Source organism: Mixophyes fleayi, chromosome 1, assembly GCF_038048845.1.
Source record: "Mixophyes fleayi isolate aMixFle1 chromosome 1, aMixFle1.hap1, whole genome shotgun sequence".
Taxonomy (NCBI): domain Eukaryota; kingdom Metazoa; phylum Chordata; class Amphibia; order Anura; family Limnodynastidae; genus Mixophyes; species Mixophyes fleayi.
The window spans coordinates 395,423,255-395,435,672 of record NC_134402.1 but is presented as its reverse complement, the minus strand read 5'-3'; the positions used below and the strand labels follow the sequence as shown (position 1 = coordinate 395,435,672).

Genomic DNA, 12,418 nt, shown 5'->3' with positions numbered 1-12,418 from the left:
ATAATCTTTTGTTTTGATGATTTACATACCGAGTATGTTAGCTTGGTGGTGGCTTTCAGTTATATATTCTATTATTCTTGCATTGTTTCATGTCACAGAACATGTGCATTTCACTTGAAATAATTAAACATGACTTTAAGTACATACAAAGACTTTAACTTTAAAAGTACATCCAACTCTGTTATTGATCCGATACTAGCATGCAATTTGTGAAACAGAAAAGAAATCAGTGCAGAGATACACTGTTTCCAGGACGAGCTACAGAGGACAGCGGGTCAGTCAACAATTCATTTTAATGTAGAAAGATTTGTTACTGATTGGGCAATTATACAATATTGTCCTTGACTGACACATGACCAAGTCCAAAAATGATCAGATATTAGGCTTATAAAAGTACTTGAGCCATTCACTGTCACTCTATTTTTGAGTTGGGAAACAATATAGGTCATCTATGTCTCTTAAATAGAGCGCTGTTAAAAGTTCTGCAGTGCTATAGATGGACCATGGATTCCTTCAGCACCCAGAGCATTGGCAAGAGCCAGCGTCAGCCTCAGGTAACAGGGAAGGTTCCAGGTGGATTGTTAGGGGACCCTCTTACTTTTTATATGTGGGTGAATGCTTTATTCTGCATTTATTAAGAGGCAGTTTTAAGAAATCTTTTCACTGGCTAACAGTGTGTTAGGGGATTTTATGCATTTCTTTTAAAAATACAAACATAACAGGGTTTTTTCGGTCTATTATCTAGTCCAGTAATAGACAGACTTTAATTACACATAAACCAAATAATTTTTTAGGGTCAACCCAATGATGTTACTAAAGATTCTGATGCCAATGTGCAGTGAAGCAAGATGGGTCCAACAGATGCAAACGGTAAATGTCATTTTAGCTTCTGAAAGCTACAATGGCTGGACAGACGCCTGTATAACGTAACCCAGGTGCGGGGGTCCGGCCATTGCCAGTTTTAAAGCAGCAATCTCACTCTGGCCCTTGTAACTCAAGTCATTTGTTTATGGACACATTTTACAGTCACATTTTAGATCTGAATGAAATTCAACGTGTAGGAAAAGTTGTACGACCGTAATATACTAAAGTCTATATTTACTCCTTGTCGGGCTGATGCTATTCAGAATTTTAAGGTCGGGCTAACTGCTGTAGGGATTATTGCAGCCTGAAACAGTTACCCCACCCTGTCATACAACACTGTAAGGTAACAAATACCTGCAAGATAATAATAAAGTCCAACACAGATACAGAATCACATTACAAGTTAAGACCCAGAGCTGGATACACTACTGTGTTAATGGGAAAAAGTAAACAGAAAAAGTAAAGAGAAAAAAAACCAAGGGCAGAAGAATGCTCCCAGATGATTCATTTGCACTGAAAATGAAGGGATTGTACCATATATGAATAGATTATATGAAAAGAGAATTAATGAAACATCTTGGTAGAGTCAAACAAAGGTCAGAGTCTTAGAAGTGTATATTAAGTATGTCAAGATAATACACTATTTCTGGTTCCCATTATCCAGTGCACATATCTACACTTCTTAGAGCCTATTTACTTTGTATGGCCCAAATATAGGGACTCTCATTGTTTAGAGTAGGACCATCCTATATGCAAAAGCGCCTTGGCGTGGCAGGATGGCTTAAACATACATTTGCAAATGTGTGCAACAAAGACTTTTGCATTTTTATCTACAGTAGAAATGGCAGATCTGTTGCTGGCTATAGCAGTGTGCTGGGGGAAAAAATGTTGTGTGTATGTTCCTTGCAGGAGAACCCCACCCTTTCAGCACCTGTTATGGCCTATAAATTGATTTGAGCAGCTTCCACTTTTGTATTTGTCTGAGAGGCATGTTGGTGTCAGTAGCTGAGGGGGAGTGCTGACATTGGATTGCTATTTGGAGGCTTCTGGGGTACCTCTTTGGTAAGTTAGCTCTCAATTTAAAAACACATATGTATGGCCCAAATATAGGGACTCTCATTGTTTAGAGTAGGACCATCCTATATGCAAAAGCGCCTTGGCGTGGCAGGATGGCTTAAACATACATTTGCAAATGTGTGCAACAAAGACTTTTGCATTTTTATCTACAGTAGAAATGGCAGATCTGTTGCTGGCTATAGCAGTGTGCTGGGGGAAAAAATGTTGTGTGTATGTTACTTGCAGGAGAACCCCACCCTTTCAGCACCTGTTATGGCCTATAAATTGATTTGAGCAGCTTCCACTTTTGTATTAGCCTATTTACTTTGCAAACTACTTGAATGCCTTATGAATCTTCCTCTTGTTTGCCATGAATTTCAAAGTCACCTGAGATGAGCTGTCTGCCAAAGGATAGGGAGAATATACATTAAAAGTATAGAACTAAATATTTTTCACACTGACTAACATGTTATTGTGTTTAACATACTACTTATAACATTGATGAGGGCAAGTCTCCTATAATTTATGTACAAGATCTTACCTTATGCTTTTCAGAACGGCTAATGTGCTTTTCGATACATCCATGGCGGCATGCCTGCAAAAGAACATGCTTGTAAGATTTGTGTTATTATCCTTTACAATGCTTTAAGAGGTGATCTAGATGTTTTCTCACATATTGCACTTTTATTTAAATAAAAGCCTCAGAATACTTCCGTACTGTGAGCTATAGACAAGCTTATGTACTTTATTCAAAGATCCCTGATGCTGAGCCTTACTGTTCATTAATACATTCTGATATTTCAAGTTATTTTAAGGGTTTTTTTTTTTTTAAACAAGGTTGCCTATATAGTAATTCATAACAGATAGGCTGTGATAAATGTCTTGTAAAATATATACCTATAAATAGAGAGTAAAAGGGTTTGTGCTTATAACTACACAATTTTGAAAGTGAACACTGTACATGACATCATAATTAAAGAGTAAAAAAAAGTAAAAATGAAAACATTAGTTTTAAAACATCATGTATAAGGTGTATTCTCATGCACAAGAGTGATAAAGCAGTTGTCAAATCAGACTTAAATCTGTTTTGGAATCTCAACTTCACCTGCCTAGGAGCGTAAATGATTATCTTTCTCAAAGTGGGTGATGATTTTCCCATATAGGTAGTAGAGTTAAATAGATAAAAGTCAAAAATATACTATAATGGATGGCAACAATTTGCCCTAATTGTCTGCTTTTTGTGATTCTAAGCAGGTAAATTTAGGTATAACTACACACAGTGTTGTTCTCGGTGGTTGATTAAAGCCAATGACCAATGGAATGGAGAAGTAGGACAGCAATCGGAAGCTATAGCGACCGATTTCTGACGTATTTTCTGATTACCAGAGCTGCTTTGACATTCAAGGAATGGTAAGACGATGTAAATTACAGCACAATATTTGTTTTAACATTACTTCCACAGTAAAAGTAAATAAAGCTTGTAGATTTTGCAGTGCAACTGCCTACCTGTGCCAAACAAATGTTTTTCCATAATGAAGACTTTAAGTCCATAATCTGTTCAACAGTCATATTTCCTGGTGCGTTTTCAATTGGGTCCTGTTAGAGTGTCATATAAAAACATTATTAGACCTCATCCTTAAAAAAAAAAAAAAAACAAGAAAAAAAACAAACAGGTGCAGCAACAGAAATTCCGAGGTTTCGGCCATCAGGCTGGGGCTTATGGGCACTTTTTTATTTTTAGCACTTTTTTTTGCACGGATTTTATTTTGTGTGATTTCCGTTTGCACGTTTTTGGGTTTGGTTTTGACCCTAAGGGGAACCCCTCTCCCTCAGTTGTCTGAGACTCTCTCCTTATGGGGAGAGTTGAAGAGCCAGTCCCCTGGGGAAAGCTTCGGCCATCCTCAGGGTAAAGGGGACTGCCTGAGCCTTTGCGGCAGAGGCAGTCCTGAAGACCCTTGCTCTCTAAGGGGCCTTTTAGCTCAGAGGGTCAGGGAGTAAAGGGGCACCCCCTAGCTTCGGCAAAGGGGTGTCCGAAGAATCTTTGTCCTCCAAAGAGGCCTTTTGGCTTCAGGGGATAGGGAGCAACGAGGCCCTTTCCTTTTTGGGAAGGGTTTAAAGTCCCCAGCGCTGTTTTTGCACGGCACTGGGTGATTGGAGCACGCACCTAGAGCTTCAATAAATATAAAAAACAGAAATTTCGAGGTTTTCCGGGCACGTTGGCACAGTGGTTAACATTGCTGCACCACAGTGCGGAGGTCAGTCATGTGTGAAATTACAACCAGGACCCTATCTGTATAAAGTTTGCATTTTCTCCCCGTCCTTGAATGGATATATAACCTTTAATAAATAACATTATCAGCACAACATAAATCTACCAAAAAAGAAGCAGTCTGGTTTATACAGAGATAGTACTTATTTCATAAAGACTGCAATGATTATGTAGCACTCTTCAAAAAAAGTTTAACTAAAAGATAAAAGTATCATTACACACAGTTTGACCTCTGAATTACATTTAATCACTAGAGTAGAACTAAAGCTTTATATATTGTGTCCAATTAGTTATTTGCTGGTAGTAATTTTTTAAGGAAACCAAGCTTAAATTCTCTGAATTAATGCTCTATGTAAGAATGACTACTGCAAAAGGGACAAAATACAATACAAAGCCTTTCAAAATATAACTATATATTCACATGACAAGCTGAGAGCCTGTGTCTGAAACAGTCAATGATTTTTTTTTTTTTTAACCTCTGTAGAGATTTTGCAAATAATTTATTTTGAGAGACTTTTTGTAGGTTGTCCATCAGATGCATACTTGAAAAACAACTTTCTATTTAAAAAGGGGAGGGGAAAAAAAAAAAAAAAAAAAAAAGACCTTGTATGTGGAATTATTGCTTTAACTGTAAATGATCTTTTTCACATTTGTCTCCTTTATTTATTCAGACTCAGAAAGAACCAATACCACCAATATTGCTCATAAGAAAGTGGTACTTTCATCCGCAATAAATCCTCCTAGTTCCAAAATGGGGTAATGACAACCATGCAGTAAAGCAAGTAGCTTAACCCAGGTTTCAGTTTAGGGGCATAGTTGCCTCTGAACATGCTTCGGTCAGCAGCTTGTACTGGCGGTCAGCATAGTATTATTCTCCTGCAGACTGCTGGTATAAATGGGACACACGCCACACTGTTTTTTTCACCCATTGAGGAAGAGACTAAACTCACAACAGCTTGGCAAGCAAGGTGTACCCAGCCATTCCAGCACTGGACCCAAAACACTGAAACAATAGATGTCACTTGAAAAGTAAAACAGGCTAAATATATTTAAGCCATAACCAATATTAAATTAAAATCAAGAACTGCAGTCATACAGGTTTCCCTTATTATTGTACTAAAAGAAACCTAGTATCTGACAACCTGAGGACCGTTCTTTGAAGTCATCTGAGCTGCCTATTATCCTAAAAACCACGAAAGGACTTCATTTACAAACAGAAAACAGTTTTTCTTCTTTTCAAAAGACTTAAAACACCCTAGTTTCTTTGGACTGTTGAGCATATTCTTTGGGGCTAAGTTAGTAAATGGTGCTATATTAACAAATGAGCTGTAATTCACAGCAACCAGATTCTAATTTTCATTTTTGTAAAGTTGTTTAAAAAACTTATTGGTTGCTATAAAAGTTACAGCACACCTGTGCATAAAGCAATTTCATTAAATAAAACTTTAAACCGGGCACGTACCACCTAACCACTCTTGTATGGTGAAGGAATCCTACTTATTTATTAACTTTACACAGTATATATCTCTCACTGTTTCACATCTGCTGCACCACTTTGCAAATTCCTACACTGGGTCCCTGTGACTTCCAGAATCAAATTCATATTACTTACCCTTACCTACAAAGACCTCAACAAGTCTACCCCTGCATACATCTCAAAACTCATATCAAAATACTCTCCCTTCCGCCCTCTTAGATCTACCTCTGACCGTCGCCTTGTCTCTGGTAACCACCTCTCGCTCCCACCTACAAGACTTCTCCCGTGCTGCTCTCCGCTTGTGGAATTCCCTACCACGTTCAATCAGACTTTCCCACAGCCTTCTAATCTTTAGATGCTCTTTGAAAACCCATCTCTTTTTTTAGAGGTGACCTTATCCTCGATAACCACACAATGCACCCCTCACAACTGTCCCAATCCCCACTCTGAACCACATTTGCTCCTCTTGTTTCAGCTGTGTCCTCTTCCATTTACAATGTAAGCTCTCTGAAGAGCAGGGTCCTTCATACCTTTTGTTCTCTTGTCTGCATTATTTCGTCTACCTTGTATGTCCCTGTTCCTACTGTACGGCACTGTGGCGCTCTAAAATATATATATATATATATATATATATATATATATATATATATATATATATATATATATATATATATATTTATTATAGTGTTGGTATAGGGATGTCACTATTTTATTTTGTTGGGTTTTTTTTTTGCTATAGTAGGAGGACCTTTCTTCATGGTCTACTTGTTATAGCAGAAACCAGGCTGTCTAAGGATTTGTGGGTTTCACTGTGCACATTTTTTATTACACTATGTACAACCTGCAAATCAACACGCACTGCTGTTCTCCCTGCTGCCTCATTTACAACAGCAAACCATGCAGTTAGCCATGGTAGTGAAGTTACACTTCGCAATCGTTTAGTGTTTAACTTTAAGATTATGCCTGGAAAAATCAAAACAAAGGTGCTATGTGGTAGTGGCATAAATGCCAAGTGTTAAAAAAGAATTTGACACTTGTTAGATCTATAAACAACGTGGAGGTTATTAATGTAGTGTATCCACAAGAAAATTAGCATTCTGTACCTTGATTTCCAACTTTTTTATATATTCAAGGCTTGCTACCTCACTGCTCACATTATTAGTCCACCACTAATCATATCTTGCATGAAGTATATTCATGCAAATGAAGCCAGTTCCTAGTTCTATAATTCAATTGTAATTACAGAGGTACTTCATGGCCACATATCATGAAGCAGGACTTACTAGGAAATTGCTAAATGCTCATGAATAGGTGCTTTATCGTCACTTGTAATAACATTGCCAGAGCTCAGCCAGAAGATCTTTGTACTACCCACTTTGATAAAAACATATATAGATTTGTTTTCCGTGGCTATAATTGCAGGTCTAGAAAAAAAAGCTAAAAGTGATTTGACATGTTGGGCAGAAAAAAAAGTTGTTATTGGTAGATCGGGAGCAGTGCTTAGCTTTCACGATTCTAATATGTAGAAGATCCTGTAATAGGATTGTAATAGTGGATGACCTATAGAGAGTACAGGGAATCAGTACAATGGATAAGGTAGGGTGTTCTACATACATTTATTTCAAATACAAGAAAGGACTTGAATTCCCTTTCAGATGGACTCTAAAATTGGCTAAAATAGCTGCAACAACATTGACATGTAACTTACAGACATGAATGAGACTAAAATTACCTCTAAAAGATATCTTCCGAGGTACAGCACAGAGTAATATTCAGCCTTATAGCCTCTTTTTCTTTTATCTTGCAAATATATGTTATTGTTTGTAAAAACATGTGTTATCTCCTCATCCAAATTTTTGGGATCGCACAACACTGCTTGTCCAGCTGTAAGAACCCTGTAAATAAAAAAGGTCACACTTTACAGGGAGTTTAATATTTGAATGAATAATAACCCCTACATATGAAATGATGGGTGTAAACTTTTATCCTTGTACAGCCCCTACTTCATATTTAGCAGCTCTTCCTTTAATCTTTACCAGAGGTTAAGTGAACAACATACTACATGGCTGAACCGAGAGGCTGATTTTGAGCTCAGATAATAGAAAACTTGTTAATCTTCAAAGGCCCATTACAATGCATTATCCTCTAGGTTCCCAAACTGTGCGCCGTGGCTCCCTGGGCAGAGCAGAGAGAGGATGCAGAGGGGGCGCACAGTGAGTGGATGCAGAGGGGGCGCACAGTGAGTGGATGCAGAGGGGGCGCACAGTGAGTGGATGCAGAGGGGGCGCACAGTGAGTGGATGCAGAGGGGGCGCACAGTGAGTGGATGCAGAGGGGGCGCACAGTGAGTGGATGCAGAGGGGGCGCACAGTGAGTGGGGATGATGCAGGGCCACAGTGTGTGTGGAGATGATGCAGGGGCACAGAGTGACTTAGCTGTAAATTATTCTTTGACAGAAATATAATTGAAAAAAAAAATATATAAAAATATTCTTTTCCCTTGGATTTATGTGTATTTTTGCATACAAGTTAATAAGTATTTCTGTCCTGACCTAAATAATTATTAAGTTTTTTGACCCAGCTACTTATAAAATGGGACTGCTCGGTAATTATTTTGGAGGGGTGCCTTGAAATAATTATGAAGGCTCTAAGGGTGCCGCGAACTGCAAAAGTTTGGGAACCACTGCATTATCCTGTAACATTACACTATTCAGCTTATGACGCATGTCTCCATATGACGTATGTCTCATCGCTTTGGAATCAGCTTCATGCGTGTTTATTAGTGTGCAGAATAACTTAAAGTAACTGAAATAACTGAAGTCCTATCCTCTTGGTGTGAGGAGGCTTAATACTCTGCAATGTACACCTAGAGCTTCATTACTCTGGAATGATCAGGCACAGGGGGACAATGTAGACTAAATCGTCAGCCTGTACATTTATTTTAGGTCACAAAAACGGTCACTAAATAAGTGAAATTCTTCGTACCAAATGAATAATGCTCATATAGGGATGTGGCTAGTGATGTCACTGCAGGAAAGAAAATAAAGTACATGAAAGGCTTTAATATTTGTATTGCTCTGTTTAAGTTTGAATGAACCGTGTATCTTATATACATGTGTGATTTACATTCTGGTATTAGCTGTCCATTAAAACTGTCCTATAATCAACAGATAAAATGTAATTTGAACAGACACACATTTTTTACATGTATGTTTTGCTTTTATCCCATATTCTTAAAATACAGCATGATTATCCAGGGGGAGGATGGATCTTAACGGTAAATTAATCAATCACTTCAATGTACTACATTTTAAAGACTCTGCAAACTAAAAGTAGATTTTCCATTGTCACATGACACAATATTGCAGTAAAGGGACAATTAAATATTCATCAATATTTGCTGCAATTCTTGAAGCAGCAATCCCAAATCTCTCTGGAAGTTGCAGAAACTGTGCATACCATTTACACAGACACAGGCTCACAGCATGACATGTGAACGCAAAGGAGGGGGAAAATTTTATAATACAAAGAGCAGACAGAGCTCAGAGGGAAGTTCCAAAGCCTCTCTGCTCCCAACATCATGTGCTAGGTGAATGGTTCCCATGGTGGTCCATGACACTGCAGAATTATAAAATCAGTAGTAGCAGCTCGAACAAGGAAAAATTGTAAATGTCAACATTCTTCTTCTACCCTGCTAGTGTTGTTAAAAAAAAACAAAACAAAAAAAAACCACAACAAACAACATACACTTCATCTGTCATGGGATTGCTGCTTTAAAACATTATTTGCTCAGCGTTTATTTTTAATATATATTAACCCCTTCAAATCGAAGCCTATTTTGGCACTTTTGAGGAGGTCATGATCCAATTTCAATGTTACCCACACAAATTATAGCTTGGTATATAAATTGTGTAGTTCATACTAAAAACATTAAGTTGGCTTTTGCTTCTTATTTTTACCCAGAAGAAGAATGAGTTATCAGAAAATACAACTGAATTGCTTATACCTACTGTCAGTGCAAAAAAATCTACTCAGTGTTTTTTCTTTTCATTGAAATTGCAAGAAACTGAATGAAAAGCAAATGTGTGCATTTTTTTGTAAATCCTACCAAGGAATGTATGGTTCTTGCTTTAGCATCAATATCCACCTTTATAAAAACAACAAAAAGCAGCATTCTATACGTTGTTTTTGCAGAATAAAATCGACATTTGAAAAATATTCTGCTTATACTATTTTGCATGGTATTAAATGAAATGCATGAAATGTGCAGGAACCAACAAGGCACACCATTTTGAAAACTAGACAACCTACAAATAAAGATACCCCTGAGTTTATTGAAGCCACTGGGCAGATCTGGGCATTATAAACCCCATTCTCTGGATTTCTTAACCACTCTCTGTTGTGTAGGGTATTGAATGGTGATTACCACTAATGGCACACCTCACTTGAAAGAGGGGTCTCCTCTCTTTCAAACAAGTGTCCCCTGCATCTCTATGTGCCAGGATGGGGAGAGCCAGGCATTACAAACTCCCACCACCATCTTGCGCTCCATAAAGATTTCTTAAGAGTTGGGTACTACTACCTGGAGATCACCAAATAATACCTACTAAAAGGGACAATTCATTTTAAAGAGGGAATTGCCCTTTTTCACTAGAGGGTGCCTTTGAGTTTCTAGGTCCCTGGGAAGGGTAGATATAGCACACTTAATGCTCTCCTCCCCTATTCTTGGACCTATTTCTGTAGTGTCTGGTGTCCACCAGACAAGAGCTATTAATTGATATCTCATTTGAAAGAGGGGGTTCAGATCTTTAAAACAAGAGTGCCCCGGTGTTTCTATGTGTCAGTATGGAGGAGATATTGTACATTTAGTGGACTCTCTCCCATCACTTGGCTTTTCATTATTACAAGCAAGTATAATTTGAACCTCACTGTGTGCGAAGGAAGAATCCCTTAGCACTGAAGGAGTTAATATGTTACACAATTCGTTAATGCCCCAAACCCACAATAATTGTATACTTTATTTTAAAACAGTAGCAAAGTAATTAAAAAGGAAATAAGTTATTAATTCAAGCACATGGGCTTTACTTAGCGAATCAGAAGTATTTATCACATCTTTTTCTCATTTTTACTGCATAAAAATATCTAAGAACTAAAGATTACTCATGTGAATTAAGGAAATGGTTAAGCTTGTTTTATTCACAAAATAGGCCTTTAGAATAGAAGCTTCTCTACTTAATTAAAAAAGTTGTCAAATAGGTCACACCTTTAGCTTGTAGATATTTTGAAGATATAACTTGGATACATAATCTGGTACTGCTTTTCATATCGATCAAACATCATTTTCAAGACCAGAGGGTGGTCTGTGGCTAGAAATGCAGAACCAAATACTTGAAAATTCTTAATACTCCCAAATAACATTCACCATAAAAATAAAAAAAAAAAAAAGAACTAACCAAATCAATTGAATGAAGAGGTCTTTTATCTCCTGGTTTTAACAGAGGGGCAACACATCCTACCTTAAAAAAGGCTCTCTTTCTTTATCAGCATCCTCAATGAGAAGGGTCACTTTCCATCTGCTGAAGGCCCCTAGAGCACCAGTTTGTGTCAGGTGTTCGCGCCATCTTTTTGGTGCAGATTGCATTGTAGGTGAATAATGGGCGTCTTTTTCCATTTTATATCCCCATTCGAATGTCGTTTCATCAAGCCATCTGCCGCTCTCTGCACTGTTAATTACATACTCTTTAGTCAGTACCCACTTTCCTGGAAAGTAAATGAATTGTGAGCCAAAATAAGATTGTGGGTACAAACTGTAAATAAAAGGATGACACCAAATAAATGCCAACCTCTTTTTTTTTTTTTTTTTTTGCAGTTAGAAAGCATGTGTCCCTGATAATCTCCAAAAAAGCTTTTTTTACTTGATAATTTGTTTGTTGGTTTGGATATCTTACACAAGCATGAAAAATAAAAGATAATCTGTATAAGATTAGATCTTAAAAAAACAGGCACTAAAGGAAGATTTCAAACCAGTCAAAAAAGTGTTATTTGCATTGTGTTGGCTACATAGGGATGGTTAGATTCAAATAAACCATATTTATTGTACAAAAGCTGCATTACCATTAGGGCAAACTTTCACTATAACCTTCATTTACCATCAGGTGAATGCATTGCTGCTGCAGATTAACTCAAGGGGATCTTCTAAAAAAAAAGGTAACCACTTTTCAAAAAAAGGCCCTCAAGGTTAAAATTGCAGTCATCGGAAGGGTCAGCAGACACAAAGATTACAGCAACGCAGAGGTGGAGAGAAGAGATGTATTGGTGCGAATCTTGATAGAAGAGAAGGATATGGAGGACACAGGGGGCAAAATGCTGAAGGTGCAGTTAAATGATAAAGGGAGGCCTACACCTCTACCCTGACGGCCAATGCCATGTAGTTTGTGTAAGGGATAGTTCAACAAATGAAAGAGCAGACAGGGAGACAGAGTTAGAAAGTGGATCCTGGTTTCATGGCGTAAAAGTAAGAGAGGAAGGGGGTAGCAAAGAGGACAAGGGAGAAAACTAGGAGGGAGTAAATGGTGATGGGAATAGTACTATTGGATAATCAGGGGTGATAGGAGAAAGGAAGAATTTTAGACGGGTAAGAGAACATAGATAGTTGAAAGGCATATAAAGTATAGAGAGTCTGATGGAAGCAGAGAAGGGAGAGGAGAGGATAGACCTCTAATCGGAGTAACTGTTGTATATTGCAAGGTAATGG

General features: G+C 37.7%; 1 protein-coding gene across 1 annotated transcript in view; it reads right to left on the bottom strand.

Annotated features, from left to right (window-relative positions):
• SLF1 (SMC5/6 complex localization factor 1) overlaps positions 1-12,418 on the bottom strand; it is a 63,935-nt gene that overhangs the window by 34,530 nt on the left and 16,987 nt on the right. The window contains exons 4-7 of the mRNA XM_075181032.1: positions 11,181-11,424; positions 7,399-7,561; positions 3,427-3,516; positions 2,462-2,515 (exon numbers count right to left, since the gene is read on the bottom strand). Of these exons, the coding sequence (XP_075037133.1) occupies positions 2,462-2,515; positions 3,427-3,516; positions 7,399-7,561; positions 11,181-11,424 (551 nt within the window). The remainder of the gene's footprint in view (positions 1-2,461; positions 2,516-3,426; positions 3,517-7,398; positions 7,562-11,180; positions 11,425-12,418) is intronic.